The following is a 17,929-nucleotide window of genomic DNA, read 5'->3' as shown; positions in this document are numbered from 1 at the left end:
CACTTTAAATTAAATAGACCAAATGGTATATGTGGCTATTGGACCAACTCGTTATTAGACGGAATGGCGTTGGACTAAATGAAAGTAGACAATGTGGTGAGTGGATGAACTGATGGTACACCATATGATAGTAGACGAGTTGGCAATTGGACGAATTGGCATTAGACGAATTGGAAATAAACCCACATACTAAACATAGATATGTCATAAATTCAAATAGTCTTTGTGCGTGTTTAGTCCAATAGGCTTTTGAAAACACTTAACAGGAATGAAATAAAAACAGTATAGACCGGTCCTTGATACTGATAACATTTACTGGTCGGAATTCATCTTTTTTGTAACAAAGACAACGGGAAATAACTAGGTCTTAATACTGATCATAATACTACGAAATGAACAAAAATTGATAATTGTTAGCACCGTTACAATGAATTTGTTATCCTTGACACTGACATTATCCGGCAGTATAAACCCAAGTAACCGACACCCTTTGACATCGTTAGATTTCATATCTGACATCCTTGGTTTTGATCTGCTGAGAAGAACAAATGTCAGATAATGCCAAATTGTCAGTTCTAACACTGTTTCGTGATAATTGGTCCCCCACGCTTCTACGGGCAAACAAACGTGACGTTACGCTTTTCAAGAGTGATTTTGTGTGGGGGAGGGGCATTTTATTCCCTGAAACAAAAGGTTCTTTACTAAATTATAAGCAAATGGGTGCTTCTCAGCCAATCAAAACCAAGGATTTCAGTGATATTGTCGGACCTTACAATTTAGTCAATGCTGAAAACTTCCTGCTACGGTGCCCAGATGACAATAATATTCACAATCATGATAATAGTCTAAACAATAATTAGTATCAAATTTTCACAATGAAATATATGAAGAAGAAGAATCGACTGTCTTTATTGGTATTACACTGTTTAGCCAACTTTGAATCTCCAGCAGGGACCACGGAACGGTTTTCAAAGTGGGGGGGGCTGACCATGCATAAAATCACAATCATATCGTCATTTTTACGTTTTTGTACACGGTTTTGGAAAAAAAGTGGGGGGGGGGGCTGAAGCCCCCCCCCCCCCCCGCTTCCGCGGCCCCTGTCCAGGGGCATGCGACACGATTTCTTGAGGTTTTTGGTCCCTCTTGGAGGGAAGAGAAGAACCTCTCCCATAGGATTCTGTACAAACAAAATTCTCATGTCAACGTCAGCGCCGCCAATGCTTAGTAAGGGCCGCACAGAAACGTTGTTAGCAAAGTTTCGCTATTACAACGGGGACGGATTCTTCAACGCAGTATATCTAATGAAAATGCCCGTCCAAGCACATTGAACACCTGGGAGGTCTTTGTCTAAAAAACCAGGACAACTGATCGTCGTAAGTTTCGGAGCTGAAGAAAAATTGCAAAAATATTTGTCCAGAGTCAAGAACGAGAACGACACTGCTGTATTAATTCACCGATTTTCGACCAAGACTTTTTCATGTTCAAAGGACTTTTGACAACAGATTCTCTACGTTCCAGAAAACGTCTACACATGGCTGCAAAACACCCCGTCAGCCCTGACAGAGCGCTAACAGTAGACCCAGTCACATTTGTTCGGATGGTGATGCCTGGTACAGGAGAATAGCAACCTCAAATTTATACAACTTTAAGAAACTCTGAACTTTTTTCCAATTTCGTTCAAACTTTCAGCTTTTCTCCTTCACTGATATTTCTATATCCTTTCAGTCAATATAACTTTCTATCTCGGTTGAAAATCGAACTTAAATTATCACATATATCTCGCATTCTTTTGCAACTTGATCCGTAATAAATCTGCAGCGTTGTATTGTCATACATGATGCGTTTCCGTGTCTTATTTCGATGAGGATATAGTTCCATTTTCTCAAATGCTGCAATCCATGAAAACATTTACAAAAAAAAAACAATAAGGTGATAATCCACTTTTGAATACAAGGTATAATGTTGATCTGCCGAGTCCTCAAGTTGAGCACATGAAAAATACATTAACAATGTACACCGTTATTTGAAGAGGAAATGTCCTAAAAATGTAGGTCCATCTTCATCGCAAAACAAATGATAGTCCGAAGTGCACATGAATCGCTGTAGTTTTTTTTTTTTTAGATTCAAACTTCTTCCGTTGCTCCTCCATCCCGCTCTTTAAAAGCCGTCTCCTCGGTCGCGCCATATTTTTGCGGCGCATGCTCCGTCGTGTGCGTGACTTTTCCTGAACCGGAAGTAATTATGCCCTCTGATGTGGGTACCGCGGTGCATTCCGGGTGCCGCCTATTCTCTGGAATTTGAAAGTCCGGTTTATAGGTAACGTAAGCCGTAACAGCAGCAAACGCGATGAGGCAGAGTCCGAACGCGTTGGCGAGATGGCCCGAAGGCACGATTTGATTGTAGTTCTCTCTGAATAAGAAATCAAATTCAAACAGATTTTTTTTATTCATAAAAAAACATAAAATTCCATCTATGAAACCAATTTTGGGGGAGGGGCCCGGTAATTTTTACAGTCCAGACTAAAATCATAGTAATATATTCCGGTATTTAGCTTATTTTTCAATTTTTCATTTCCATTATCATGGTTGAATCACCTTGACTAGAATGGGAAATATAAACAGGACATCCATCGGCCCATAACTACTGAAAAAAGAAAGGAAGATAACTGAACTGAAACACAGCGGTTCTATAATTTTTCGATTATACAGAAACGAAGACATCAGTGCTAGAGAAATGCCAATGTTGTGACTTGGGTATGCGTCTTGGTGGTACGCAATTGTAACAAATCAGGGGTCTCTTTCATACAGACTTACAACTACGGTAGGCATTGGTAGCTTTGTAATAAACTTGATTGCGATTGGTTGATAAGCCCTGTTAATCTGTTATCATGGTAATTACCAAATTGGTAAATTTACAACAGTTGTAAGCCCTTAATTAATCAGAACTGATGTGGGACTCCCTCTACAGTTCTGGATGCTGAAGACCGAGCCCAGGGTAGAACTGAATGGAAAAGGATCATCAGTAGGAGAGCGAAGGGACACTCCGTCCTATGCATCCTAGTCAGTAAGTCAATTAACTAACCCATTCTGACTTGGGTCTGCATCTTGGTGGTATCACTATTGTCATGGACCACATCGACTGCATGATCAGGGGCCCATTTCATACAGCCTAACAATTATCTTGATTGCGACCGGCTGATGAGCCCTGTTACCATGGTAATTGCCACAAAGACAAATTTACAAGTCCTGGGGCCGTTTCGTAAAGCTGTTCGTAAGTTAAGAGTGACTTTAAGAACGACTGGTGATCCTTTTTTGTGGTAGATGTTATTCACCATCAAAGGGATGCTCCGTCTTGAATATATTTGTATCTCAATAGATAGAGTAAAATTCACAAAGCAAAATGCTAAAAAAATTGATCAAAATCGGATAACAAATAACAAAGTTACTGAATTTAAAGATTTGCATTATTCCGGTGAAACAGTTCTAGGCATGTCTTCATGGATATTCATTAGGTTTGCTGATAATGTCATATCCCCATTTTTTCTTTTGTATCTTTTTTATATGAAATTTGGTTTATTCAAAAATTTTCTACCAAGAACCAAAACAATTGAATTGAAAACTGATTAAGTAGTAAGTTATTTCTTGCTGCAACTTATTTCATCATAATGGAGACACATCAATTACACATTTACGAAAACATAAAATACTTATGATTTCATGTAATAACATAAGAAAAAAGAAAGTGGGGTGTGACATCATCAGCGCACTTAATGAATACTCATGATGACATGCCTAGAACTGTTTCACTGGAATAATGCAAATCTTTAAAATTCAATAATTTCGTTATTTGTTATCCGATTTTACCGATTTTGAAGAAATTTTCAGCGTTTTGCTCTGTGAATTTTACTCTATTTATTTAGATATAAATATCTTCAGCCCGGAGTATCCCCTTAAATTTTAAATGGCAATTATCTAGCGCGTAAGAAAGGTTCACCAGTCGTTTGTAAAGTCGCTCTTAGCTTACGATTAGCTTTATGAAACACCCATTAGTATGAAACTGTCCCCAGTGATCATGTGTATTAAGATTATATTTCGTGAATGCAAATACATGCAGCTGACCAGTCGAACAATAGCGTCGCTTGTTTAGAGTTGTTCGTAAACTCTTAGCCAGTCTCGCAGTCCGTTAAACGGTATGTTTAACACCAAACAAAGTGAAATGAAAGATGGTTGTACGTGTAGTACTTTTAACAAACATTTTAAAAACGTGTGTCCGTGGATGATATATATCGAAGGATAATTGGGTTCTAGTATTAGAACTCTTGAAGTTCCTGTATCTCGTAAGTGCTCATTGATATTTGGCGAACATCTAGCGACAATCATTTTTCAGTAGGAGCTCAAACTGAATCAAGGGTGGGCTATAATCTAAGCGGAGGCTGTAGCTTTTGTATTTCCCTTAACGAGTCTGATGCTGATACGCGAAATGTCAGAAATATGGCAATGCGGAAAACTGCGAATAGTGGATGTAAAGCACTCGGGTCATGTTTTATTTTTATTTTTTTCGACTGGGATGCGTAAGGGTGTTTGGTACGAAAAACTTCCAAAAGACACTTGTCAATGAAATTTAAAAAACAAACAACTAATGCAACGTTTTCGCAGACTTTCTCCTAGATTATAGGCTAAATCAAGGGCAGTGCTCGTCGATTTTGATAGGACGCAAGAGGACTTAAATGCTCTCAATAAGGCTCCAATCTCTCTTCTAAATACATTTGTTTCCCCCGTATTCCCTTTTTTTGCCCCTGACTACCACCCACACACACACCCTAACACACAATCAATTATTAACTTGCACAGAACTTACACGAAGAATATTGCCATTTCGTTGACTCCTGTTAAGCAAGACCCTACAGACATGGCAAATATGAGAAGGCCAAAGAAAGCATGGTTTGGAAGCAGCAAATCTTGCCATGAGCGATCCAGCTTGCGTAAGGCCACTGTCATTACAATCCCGTATATCCACTGGAAAATAAAAAAAAATAACAAGGACACAATCTTATGCAGGTAAAACGATACAAATACTCTGACAGGAAACATATCAGCGAGAACGATATGATGTAGTCGGAGAAAAAATATCATGGAGTTATCGCACGAGACGCAGAAAGGATTCCAAAACACAGTAAATGAATTAGAAATACAAATCAAAATGATAAGGGACAGGTGGGAGGTCCTTATCGATAATTGGTGCACCAAAAAACAGCGGTTTCGTCCTAGGTTTCGGAGCTGACGAAAAGTTGCAAATATGTTGTTTGTCCAGAGTCCAGGACGTGACTGCTGTATTCATTCACCAATTTTCGACAGGCTTTTTGGTTGCTCTTCGTCATGAAGGGCATTTGACAATGCATTTTCTATTTTCTTAAATCAGTTCTGCGTCGCGCTGTGATGACTCCCTATTTTCACTGAATGAAAAGACTACTTCGCATGCAATCAGACACCTATGCTTCTCACCCAGTCGATAGCAAGGAAAGATGTTAGATCCCAGAACTTACTTGTCAGGAGTCAAAAGGTTCCTAAAACACTCTCCTGGTCACAAGGAAACAATTGGAAATGGATTTCTTGCCTCGGGTGAATTTTGAGAAACTGCACGGTTCCGAAACAGCTTCTCTCGGACGGAACCAAATTATTTAAACCTGATGAAATTTACAGGTTTTACTTGGTAAATTTGGCATTGCCACTCTAGGCGTGCATGCTAGAAGCATCTTTTAAAAAAGATACATTTTTTTTACCTTTCTACTCTAAGGACTTAGGACGCAATGTTGCTCAAAGACCAGGAAGGTCCGAAGGTGCTTCCAGTGTGCAAATGGGTTGCCTTGGGACGATTTTAAAGGGGGGGGGGTGCTGGTTTGTTAACAAGCAAAAAAGGAGGTATTTTCGCTCCAAAATGAAGATTTGGGTCAGGAAAAAATGGCCAGCATCCACGCGTGCCAGGGCCATGTTGCTAAAGGTACAAAGAAAAACCCTTGAAGTGTTGCTGTAAAATGTACAAGACTTTTATAATCACAGTTGAAGATTTAGGATTAAGACTTCCAATAGCTTCACTTTAGCTGGTTTGGCAACAAAATCCAACAATAATTGATTTTGACACCTCTCTAGTTTACAAACAAAAAATACAATCCATACCTGACCAAAGAACACGATGATGGTTGCCAAACCCATCCAACTATGAAGTGAATACAGGTCCTTTCCGGCTTTCTCTGGGCCTTGTGTATCTTTGCATACGAACGCTGCATGTACACCGATACCAACTAAAACGATCACGATAGATTGTATCGTTGCGTGGATAGCCTTTTCAGCCATGTAGGACAGACCAAGTCGATGGCACACTCGGAATGACATCATACCTGGAAGATAAAAAGGTAGGCAACATATTTAGATAAATAATAATGATAGGGTATTTGTATCTAGCGCATATAATATATCGACCTTCATGACATTGATAGGTGCGCAAGGCGTTCATAATTATATTACTCCCCCGACGCCGGCTGCGTATTTTTTATTTACACCACTGCTCCGCCAAAATATTGAAAAAACGCCATAGAAACGGCTCGCGCCAGAGTCTAACACGTTGGCCACACGTTCGTATCTCCTTGATTTAACCGTAGTAGGTCCATGATTTAACTGACTTATTCAAAACAAACCTTATTTCAATATATGAATAAGATATACAGCTTTTAAAAGCGTTGAGTTTGTTGGGACCTAATCCGCTTGCATTACATATTAATTCCTACATGTGTAGGAATCGTATGATCATTTTGTTCGCAGTTATGGCACCTCCAGATATTCATGCAGAATTGCAGATGCATTGAACAATGAACTAGGGTGGCCTGTACAAACATCCCCCCCCCCCCCACTTTTTACGAAAGAAATTTAAAAAAAATCACAAGAGATAATTGTTTTATTGGTTAAAATTCTTCCTAAAATACCGCTTAACAAATAAAACAATATTATTGAATCATAAAATGCAAATAAAGAGTCAGTTCACCATTTCCAAACGAAATACTTATGTCCATATCATAACATTGAAGAGAAACCCCCGTTTCTTCCAATTCATCAATGTTGGGGTCTTTGGGAAGGGATTAAGATGGAATGTCAAATTTTGTTTAATGTAATCTCTAATAAAACCATTAAACCATCATAGGGTAAAAAAGATAATAATATTCGAGGGGTATTTGCCATATGGACATACAGTGGCGTAACTACGGGGGAGGGGGGGGGGCACGGGGGGGCGCATGCTCCACCCATCGGCTGACCAAAACAAAAACGGGGAAATGGGGAAAAATAGAAAAGAGGGAGAAAGGAAGAGAAACGTAGTGGGAAAGAAAAAAATATTATTCATTATAATGTTATTTTATATTATAATTATGTTATGTTACATTACATAAGAAACATTTTTATCATAACTTCATGAAACATAATTTGCCCAGGGCCTACGTCTTCATTGTTCCTGGTGCTCGCATTGTCTATTCAACGAAATATATAATCCTGTTGTACTAAAATATCCCGTTTTCAAGTCAATATAAACCAAATATATTTCCTAGCACTTGAGTTATCATTGTTTTATGAGGTGACATATGCTTCTTTTACATGATTAAAAAAGTGATTGCCCATGTTAAGGTCTACGTATATATAAAAACATTTCCTTCCGTGATTACGTTCGCATTAGTGGATTGGTGAGATATGTCTGCTCTTCATGAATTCCTAAAATCAGTCCTTAAAATGTCCCTTCTTCTGATCTGAATATAAAAAATTTTCAGCTCACGCTTCGCGCTCGCATCATTTGGTTAATGAAATACGTATGGTCCTAGTTAATTCCTACAAAGAAACCTTAGAATGCCCCACTTCAGGTCTGTATTATCTAAATTATCTAAATTTTCAGCTCGCGCTTCACGCTCGCAATATTTGATTAGTGAGATGCGTATGATAATCATGATTGCAACGACTACAAAAATTGTTTCATGTGTTCAGATGTAATTCTAATAAAATCAGCAAGCGCTTGGCACTCGCATTAGATGACTATGGTGAGATATGCATACTCTTAATGGATTCCTAAAATATATTCCTTAAAATCTCGCTGTTTGGGGTCAAAATAAACGAAAATTTCAGCTCGCACTTCGCGCTCGCATTGTTTAGCGAGACAGGTACCTATCATGATTACACAAATTTGATTATAATGTCCCATTTTAGGTGTGAATATAAAAAAAATCAGCTCGCGCTTCGGGCTCGCATTATTTGATCAGTGAGATACATATCCGTTAAATGACATTGTCCTTAAAATGTCTCTATTAGGTCAGAATAACTAGCAACTGAGCGCGCTTCGCGCGCTCACTCAGTGATTCAAAAATTTTGCTGGTGCCCCCACAATGCCGTGACCCACGGTACGCCACTGTGGACATATCAATTACAATTCCTTGCATATCTAAAAAAATGATGGCAAAAAAAAATGCCAAACTATTTCAGTCATCCCCCCCCCCCACCCCTCAACACGGATTTACGCCAGTGGCTACTACTGAACTTTGTCCAACAAGTGCACTATACCAAGCTTAGTTGTGCATAACAAGGACCCTCACACATTCTTTCAGCACTTAATTGGCTCAACATCACTAGACAATATCTTGTACATATTCATTTTCAATACAAAATCACATATCAGCTCTGGTTTTTGGAACCCTTTTTCGTAATATCAACAATAACCTTTAGAAAATAATGTGGTAACAGGATGATTGGTTTTGGATATAAATTCAACTTACAAAGGAGAATTTAACCCAAATCTAACGCGAGAACGATCCGAGAGCTTTGCTTGAGCGCATAGATTAGACTTGCCCGCGAGCCGTTTCTTTCGAATTTCTAGGGACCATTTAAGGACTGTTTGCAGTTAGCCATTAAGACGATTCATGTTTCAACAATTAGAAATTGCGAGCGCGAAGCGCGAGCTGAAAATTTTTTACATTAAAAATAGTCATTCTAAGCACTTTTTGTAATCATGATCAGGATAGGTATATTACTAAAAAAGATTTCAGACCTTAAAACGGGACGCTCTATTCATGTTTTGTGAATCAAGAAGAGTATGCAATTGCAATGGGTATCTTCCTTTCTCAATAATGCGAGTGCGAAGCGCGAGCAGAACTTTTTTGATATTCTGATCTGAAACTTGATAATTTAAGCACGTTTTAAATAAGAACAAGCTGCGTATCTCAATAAACATGCGTGCGCGTGTTTTAAATTTAGACCTCAAGAATCTGGGCATTCTAAATGCATTTCTGTTATTATGAAAATCACTAATGCGAGCGCGAAGCGCGAGCAGAAAAAAATGATATTCCGATCTGAAGAAGGGTCAATTAAGTATTGTTTTAAGCAATGTGTAGGAAAATTGTGAGTGGGTGTGGATCGCACAATGCAATTTTTCTAATCATTATTTTGACCTAGCACCGGGACATTTTAAGGAAATTGTGTCATTATATGAACATTATGACTATCTTCTTATTCCTCTTTCTAAGCTCGAGATGAAACTTGTCGACATTCCATTCTGAAAAAGGAAAATTTAAATATTGGGAATTCATGAATATGCTATTATCTTATCTAAACTCATAAGCCTAATGAGAGCGCGAAAGTTGTTGAAATTAAGGCCTGAAAACTGGACATTTTAAGCACTTTTGTAATTATATATATAGGATGCAAGGGTTAATACATTTTAAACAGTTAATGCGAGCGCACATCGCTAGCCGAAATTTTTGATAAACTGTCCTGAAAAGGGGATTTTAAGTGTAGTTTGTTGGAATTATTATGAGGTATTATAACTCACCTGGATCCGCCTATGAAAAAGGGGTTTGCCATTTTCTTGTTTATTCATGGGCAGAAAATTTGTTTAAGCCTATACATACTGAAATTCCCGTGTAAATATACCTTAACACAAGTTCCAATGACAGATAGAACCATTTCCCGCGGTGTGCGCGAGGAGAAATCTTAATTTTGTACTTTACTAGATTTAGCTAAACCAATTTTTTTTTGTGTTTGGTTAATTTGCCGATTTGTGTGTAACGTTACACTTTTATTTTATTTTGGCACTTCCGGAATTATTGGGGGAGCTAAGCAGGGATCGACTCCTATGGTGATGAAATAAATTTAACAAGTAAAAAAAAAAGGGGGTTCACTACAAAATGAAGGTCGTTTTGGTCCAAAGAATTATGACAAGCAAAAAAAGAAAAGAAAGAAAGAAAAAAAGGGTTTCAACACGAAATGTTGGTCATTTTATATACATTTATCTAATTTGACACACCTACCAGAATTCCAGGGGGTGCTGCATATGGGAAATAATACACGCAGCACCCCTGGGAAAATCTTGGAGGTGCTTCAGCACCCCCGCTTCCCAGGTCCATGTTGACGGTAGCTATTTACCTCGGTAAATTGCCAATTCGTCTACTGCCAACTCGTCCATTCACCACATGGTCTTCTTTCATGTAGTTTAATGCCATCCCGTCCATCAATATTTCGTCTTACAGCCATTTGGTCCATTAACCATTTGGTCCAATCACCACTTCGTCTAATCACCATTTCGTCTATGACCATTTCGTCTCATAACCAGTTGGTCTAATATCCATTTAATTTTCATTCATTTTGCACAATTTAACACTTATTCCAATTAGACCAAATGGTATATGGACTAAATGGCTATTGAACCAACTGGTTATTTGACGGAATATCATTAGACTAAATGAAAGTAAATCATGTGGTGAGTAAACGAACTGATGGTAGACCAAATGATGGTAGACGAGTTGGCAATTGGACGAATTGGCATTAGACGAATTGGAAAAAACCTTTACCCCTACCTGGCTTGAGTGCAGCATATCGTGGATCAATTTCTTGCTGAGGGAAATCACTTCATGGTTGGAATTCGAACCACAACCAGTACCACCTGTTTCAAAGTCCGGAAACTAATCCACTAGGCCACAATGCTCAAAATCCATCTTTAGGCTTCATAGCATTTAATTGTTAAAATTTATACCATTCGATACTAAAAGCAGAGGTTTTTAATACTAAGCCAGGTCTATAAACGTTACATAAATTGCATAACAACCTATCAAAGATATACCTTGTTTCATACTTATGTAACTTTGATTAGTGTGATTCAATATACAGAATGACACTCTTCCAGTATATTCCAATTTTCCAGTCCCCGTGTATGACATTCGACTGATAACAGCCAAACTTCTTTCTGACTGTTACGTAAGAGTGGATGTGGGGCCCCTATCCGTATAGAATCTCTAAAATTCCGGTTTTAAAGGAAAGTTCACCCTGGAGGAAAGTTTGTTGTAAAAATACAACAAACAAAAAAATAATAAACATGATGAAAGTCCATCAGAGATTAAGAAGGTTATTTGAATTTTTATTTCGAATTGTGACGTCAAATACGAGCAGCTGTCCCATATGTTATGTGATACATACTTTCGATGACCAGTTCAAGATGACTTAAGAGGTTTTTCTTTCAAGAGTGGGTGTATAATAATTTCTCTGTAGATACACTGATGGAACAATAAAAAAAAATCAATTTTTCGAGAAAATGAAATATCATTGAAATAACAAAAATAAAATTTGAACAAGTGGAATGCCTCTGGCCGTCTCACCTGCATCACGCGATTCAATATAGCAGCAGTGCTGATTTTGAAAACTACTATAACTCGCACAAGATGTTCAGTGATACTTGGTTACTCTTATTTCCACGTTTTATGAACTAGACCAATACACTTATAGAGATATGATGGCAATTCAACAAATACCCCCAACGTGGCCAAAGTTCTTTGACCTTACATGACCTTTGACCTTGATCATGTGACCTGAAACTCGCACAGGATGTTCAGTGATACTTGATTACTATTATGTCCAAGTTTTATGAACTAGACCAACACACTTTCAAATTTATGGCTGTAATTCAACAAATACCCCAATTTGGCCAAAGTTCATTGACCCTAAATGACCTTTGACCTTGATCATGTGACCTGAAACTTGCACAGGATGTTCAGTAATACTTGATTACTATTATGTCCAAGTTTCATGAATCAGATCCATAAACTTTCAAAGTTATGATGGTAATTCAACAGATACCCCCAATTCGGCCAAAGTTCATTGACCCTAAATGACCTTTGACCTTGGTCATGTGACGTGAAACTCATGCAGGATGTTCAGTGATACTTGATTAACCTTATGTATAAGTTTCATGAACTAGGTCCATATATTTTCTAAGTTATGATGACATTTCAAAAACTTAACCTTAGGTTAAGATTTTGATGTTGATTCCCCCAACATGGTCTAAGTTCATTGACCCTAAATGACATTTGACCTTGGTCATGTGACATGAAACTCAGGCAGGATGTTCAGTAATACTTGATTAACCTTATGGCCAAGTTTCATGAACTAGGTCCATATACTTTCTAAGTTATGCTGTCATTTCAAAAACTTAACCTCAGGTTAAGATTTGGTGTTGACGCCGCCGCCGCCGCCGCCGTCGCCGTCGGAAAAGCGGCGCCTATAGTCTCACTCTGCTATGCAGGTGAGACAAAAACCTTTTTAATATTAGATGGATTTTCCTGAAACCTTTATCAACATTTTTTCATTACTTTTCTGCTATTTTTACAAGTAACTTTTTGTCAGAAAAAAAAAGAGATGGGTGAGGCGATGAAAGGAAACCATGCAAGAGTCGAAAGAAGGGAGCATGGCGGGCAGGGTCGAAGATCCTCAATTTTATTCACGGGAAAGTAATGTCCATATGTATTCAAAATGAAGTAGGGGAATTTTAATTTTAATCGTCAGAGAAAATTATAAGACGGAACATTGTAGATATGTGCTGTGCATGCTTACATAATGCTAAATTGGAGGTTAAAATGATTTTTTACGCGTTTCCGTATAGGCAGAGAATAAATCAAACTTGAAAATTGCCTTTCAAGTACGTGCAAGGGATGATCTCGCTAAGAAAATGATAAAAACAAAGAAACAAGTAAGAAGTCAATTATGACATCATGTTTCTTTTCAGTAAATGAAATTATAGACAAATAGAGGGAAGCACTATGATGAATTGCCCAAAATTCCAATATTTCGGAGAAACAAATTCTCCAGGATGAGAGTGAAAAGTTAAAGATATACCTTCCCTTTCTTTTCTTTGAAATTCTCCTTTCTTCTTTCTTTCTTGCTTTTTTTCCTGGCGGGGGTCTAATTTGAAATAGAAAAACTTGAATGAAAAAAAAGGATCTCGTAGGACGTAGGATATATTTACCTTCCGCGTAGAGAAAGACCATTCCAATTGTAAGTAGAAGATAATGAAAGCTACCAACTCCGTTTCCACAGTCCCAGTCGTAGCCTCCCCCGTATTCTGATAACCATGTTGCCAACAGGATTACACTGACTATTCCAAAGACTTGAGAGAGAAGAACCAGAGTCCAGAAGAGCGCCTCCATGGTGAAAGCGAGTTCAGAACGATGTCAAACTATCGGTAGATTGGAGTTACAGCAAAAAGTTGTGGTTGTGTCAAAGAAAACAAATGAGTAGGCTTACCAAAATCAAACTGATTTGAAACCAAAAATGAAAACATTGAAAACCGTCACCAAACTCGGATCGAAGTAACAATAAGCTTTTTTTACAAAGAGTTACAATTTCGATGTGTTTGGAAAGCTTACAACTTCCCATTGAATCCAAATCACAATGAAGGGGACTGGGATGCTTTCAAAAAGCTTGTGTTTCTTTTATGAAATGAGGTTTATTTCTACGTCTGACATTAGGATTGATGATTGATCAGATATAATATGATCGTAGTTTTTGTAATTCATTTGACACACGATCGAGAGTGACCATCTTGTGCAAATCTATCAAAGAGTAGAAATTAATTATCACAGTTAAGCGCATCGAATATATTGGTTACCATGATAATACAATTATATTTCTATGCACTATAAAAGGGGGAGTTCACCCTGACAAAAAGTTATTTTCAAAATAGCAAAGTAAAGTTTGAGGAAAAAATCCATCAAAGACTTTTTAAAAGTTATTAGAATTTTTAATTCTTGATCTGTGAAGTCACAAGCGAGCAGCTTTACATACATCGTGAATTTAAAAAATTAATGTAATTTTCAGTATACCTCCAGTATATTAACAGACAAATTATTTCACACCCGCTCCTAAAAGAAAATTTTAATTCATCGTGAACCATTTAAAAAAAATGAAATTTATGCATTTTATATTATTTGGGGTAGCTGCTGGTATATGACTTCACAAATAATAAAAAATTATAATAACTTTCTTAAAGGAGAATGAAACCCTTGAAACCAGCTGAATCCATATCAAAGAGAAAAATCAAAGACACATATTGTTGAAAGTTTGAGGAAGATTGAATGAATAATAAGAAAGTTATGAGCATTTGAATATTGAGATCACTAATGCCATGTAGATCCTCCCATTGGCAATGCGACCAAGATCTGTGATGTCACTAACGTACAACTCCCTCATTACTTTAGTACTTATTTCACTTATATTCTCACTTTTACAGAGTCTATCACAAGGTGAGGTGTTCTCTTTATGAGAGGACAAGTACAGAGGTTTCACAACATTATATCATTGATGAATCGTTTGTCATATGATTAGAATGAGCAAAAAGAGATGTTTTGGGGTATATTTTCAGTGTCCATAAGGGGAGAGTTGTTCATCTGTGACAGCATAGATCTTGGTCGCATTGCCAATGGGAGGATCTCCATAGCATTAGTGATCTCGACATTCAAATGCTCATAACTCTTCTATTGCTAGTCCTATTTTACTCAAACTTTTGTTGATCTTATTCTTTGATTTTTCTGCTTTCACAAAAGCTAACTTGCTCCAAGAGTTTCATTCTCCTTTAATCTTTAATTGATTTTCCTCAAACCTTTACCAATATTTTTATCATTTATTCTGCTATTTTTACAATACACTTTTCGTCAGGGTGAAGTTCCTCTTTAAATCTATAATACAAACTAAGTAGAGAGTGTGAATAAGTATCCAAGCCAGACTAGGCCTATATACTGAGGACAATTTATGAGAACACTCTCAACACACTGGCGTATATAGCGGAGAAGATAGTGCGCTACGGGGGCCTATATTCATCCCCCAACAAATTATTATGTGAAAATATATCACAAAATTCGATTTTCATATTGAAAAAGGTAAGACAAACTTTGCAAGCTCGCTTGGCACACTCAGGACTTGACAAATTTTGTACAACAGGTTTTGTCCCTCGTTTTATTTCTTCTTTTTTTTCTGCTATTTTATTTTTAGACAATAAACATTTCGACAGTGTGTTTCCCCTTTACATTTTGTAAATCATTTTAGCACCCCCCCCCCCCCCAATTAAACGCCTCTAATTTTGATTTCATATTTCTTTATCGTATATCTGATTTACAATTGGCATAGGGGGGTAGAAGCTTGTTGAGTGACCCACATCTTTAAGAAAGTAGGTTCATATTATGATTCAAAAGTTTACAAAAACTTAAATTTCAAAGAGTAAAAGTTTATGCGAAAAGAACAACTATAATGGAAATGTCAATGGTCTGTTTTTCGTATCCTCATAAATTATTCAGAGCATTGTCATCAGAAAATTAATGGAAACAAACTGAATACTCACAGCCAAGGCCAATTTAGGACGTCTGTAGAATTTATGCTGCGGTATTCAACTGATCAAGAACATGAAACTTGTCTTTGTTTCCATTCACTCTGCAACAATATCATGAATATAGTCTGCGAATATATTCTGTCACATATCCGATCAGACCAGGCGGGGCAGAGGTTAATGGGCGGCGATAAATTCGATTCCAGAAAATGAAAAATCCACTAATCAATCAGTCTAGCGAGCCAAGCAACTTATTTCCTGTTCCAACTCACTTTTCCTTGGAAACAGTTCGTCGATTATCTCAATCGCATCTGTGATACAACATGTACAAGCAGGGCCAGGGAAATTGACTTCATGCCCGTCCATCCATGCGCGGCACAACGACCCTTGGTGATCCCAGCCTCGTCCTGCACTCCCCCCGGCAGTCTGGCGGGGTTGTACGTGACAAATACCTAGTCCTCAGCAAACTTTATCTGGGCACATATCTCACTGAACAAATGGTCATGTTTCGCTGCCGTATAGCTTCGGAACCAAAGTTCAATGCAGACATGTGGCACTATCATGGAATTGTTGCGTTGAATCCTCAGTATAAGTGAAAAGTAAAAATTTCATTCATATACATTTGCACCCCTTACATAAACAACCTACAAAGCAAGTGCATAACTTTCTAGCTCTGCACGCGCACAGCAAGATATCGTCGCTGTGCAGTGTGTGTATAATGCATATGTGAGCGTCGAGCGTGAGTGCATTCAACAAGTGAAAGTATTCGGTCATTCACATTTGCGGTCTGCATGGTCTACTAAATCGCATTTTCTTTGGATTACAGTATGTATGAGTCATTATTTTGGCCCGTGTAAATCGCCCCATATTGTATGGAGTGACGTCTTTGTTTAGACGAAGTTTTCCACAATTTGTTTCTTCAAGAGAAGAGAATCTCTCTGTTACTTTCTCTAGATGTTCATGTACAAAGATGTAAAAGTATAAATATTAAGTTTGTTGATGATATTATATTCTTGTCTTTATTTTCCAGGATGAAATAGAAAACAATTAATTTTGTATCATAAGCTAAGAAGAGGATCACTATTATTTTGTTGGGCCTGTGATTGTTGTGTAATGTCGCCGAGGAATTTGAGTTTAAAAAATGAAAATAGGAAATTATCATATATTAATTATAATACCTTATTTGCGCCCCCTATCTTTCGGAGTTTTCTTTGAATGTTGTGAAAAAAATTGAACATTTTGTAATTTTCGACCCGGCTGACACAGATGAACTTTCATTAATATTATTTGTTATCTGATTTTGATACTGCAAACATAAGGACATAATATGGTATTCTCGAATGATATTTCAGCTGATTGAAATCCCCAAATCAGTCGTGCATAAATTACCATAATGAGTTTAATTTAGATTAGATGAAATGCAAATATAGTGATGATATAGTTTATATTAGGCCACACCCATGTCGATATCCATCCGAAATTATTATATCGAAGTCTCAGAGGCACAATAGCAATCTTGTATCGAATATTTTTTTTCTCAAATTTCACTTTTCGAAGATATAAACTATTTCCTCACGAAATCCTATTCAAGTGTTTTAATCTGGGTACATGTTTGGAGAATAGCCTAAGTCAGGGCAATGCCCCCATCCATTACCTGAAAAAGAGGGAAGGACAGCTTTGCTCATCTTACTACACGGGTTATAGATGGGGGTTTTGGTGCACTAGAGCTCCCCCCAAAAAAACAAAAAAAAACAAAAAAAAAATCCACGATCGATTAACAAATGAAATGTGCAAATCAAGATGAAAGGGAAAACTGAGAGAAAATCATTTTTTTTATAATATATCGAAAAATATACATCACAAAGTGTCATGTTAATATAAAGTTAGCCCGTTATTTATGCCTTGGTGTGCCCCTTTATGTAGGGGGGGGGGGGTTATTGCGCCACTGTTTCACATCAATCTTAATGACCTCTGACCCGGCTGAAGGACTGACTTAAACAATCAAAGAGGGGAAGCCAAAGATGTGTTACACTTTCACCTTTTTATTTTGATAATCTACGAAACTTAAACATACGCGCATGAATTTAATTTAATCGTACAATTCATACTCTGTATCATACAAAAAATATGATAGCATATGTTATCAAACTGATGGAAGCGGGCTTTAATCATAACATGAAATCGACCCACTCAGTAGGCTTACATTTATCATAACACAGAGATTATCTAATCATAACCCAATCTATACCCCCCCCCCCCGATC

General features: G+C 37.4%; 1 protein-coding gene across 2 annotated transcripts; it reads right to left on the bottom strand.

Annotated features, from left to right (window-relative positions):
* Window positions 1-295: 295 nt before the first annotated feature.
* Window positions 296-16,413, bottom strand: LOC129274499 (transmembrane ascorbate-dependent reductase CYB561-like). Of its 2 annotated transcripts, none has more exons than XM_064108443.1 (5): window positions 15,682-16,413; window positions 13,315-13,524; window positions 6,174-6,394; window positions 4,858-5,015; window positions 296-2,409 (listed from the first exon to the last, which is right to left on the bottom strand). In XM_064108443.1, the coding sequence occupies exons 2-5, from the start codon at window positions 13,493-13,495 to the stop codon at window positions 2,124-2,126; spliced, it is 846 nt and encodes a 281-aa protein (XP_063964513.1). In that variant the 5' UTR covers window positions 13,496-13,524; window positions 15,682-16,413; the 3' UTR covers window positions 296-2,123. The 2 variants fall into 2 exon arrangements, with proteins under 2 accessions (XP_063964513.1, XP_063964514.1); XM_064108444.1 differs by having other exon boundaries at window positions 15,939-16,383.
* Window positions 16,414-17,929: the final 1,516 nt, after the last annotated feature.

The sequence above is a fragment of the Lytechinus pictus genome, chromosome 13, assembly GCF_037042905.1.
Source record: "Lytechinus pictus isolate F3 Inbred chromosome 13, Lp3.0, whole genome shotgun sequence".
Lineage (NCBI taxonomy): Eukaryota > Metazoa > Echinodermata > Echinoidea > Temnopleuroida > Toxopneustidae > Lytechinus > Lytechinus pictus.
The sequence above is the reverse complement of the archived record's forward strand: the minus strand, read 5'-3'. Positions and strand labels throughout refer to the sequence as shown.

Excerpts from the sequence above, each read along its gene's own strand:
- LOC129274499 (XM_064108443.1), bottom strand. The coding sequence starts at position 13,495 with ATGGAGGCGCTCTTCTGGACTCTGGTTCTTCTCTCTCAAGTCTTTGGA. Across the intron at positions 6,395-13,314 it reads GGTCTTTCTCTACGCGGAAG|GTATGATGTCATTCCGAGTG; the intron begins GTAAATATATCC and ends TTTATCTTCCAG. Across the intron at positions 2,410-4,857 it reads GAAATGGCAATATTCTTCGT|AGAGAACTACAATCAAATCG; the intron begins GTAAGTTCTGTG and ends TTTCTTATTCAG.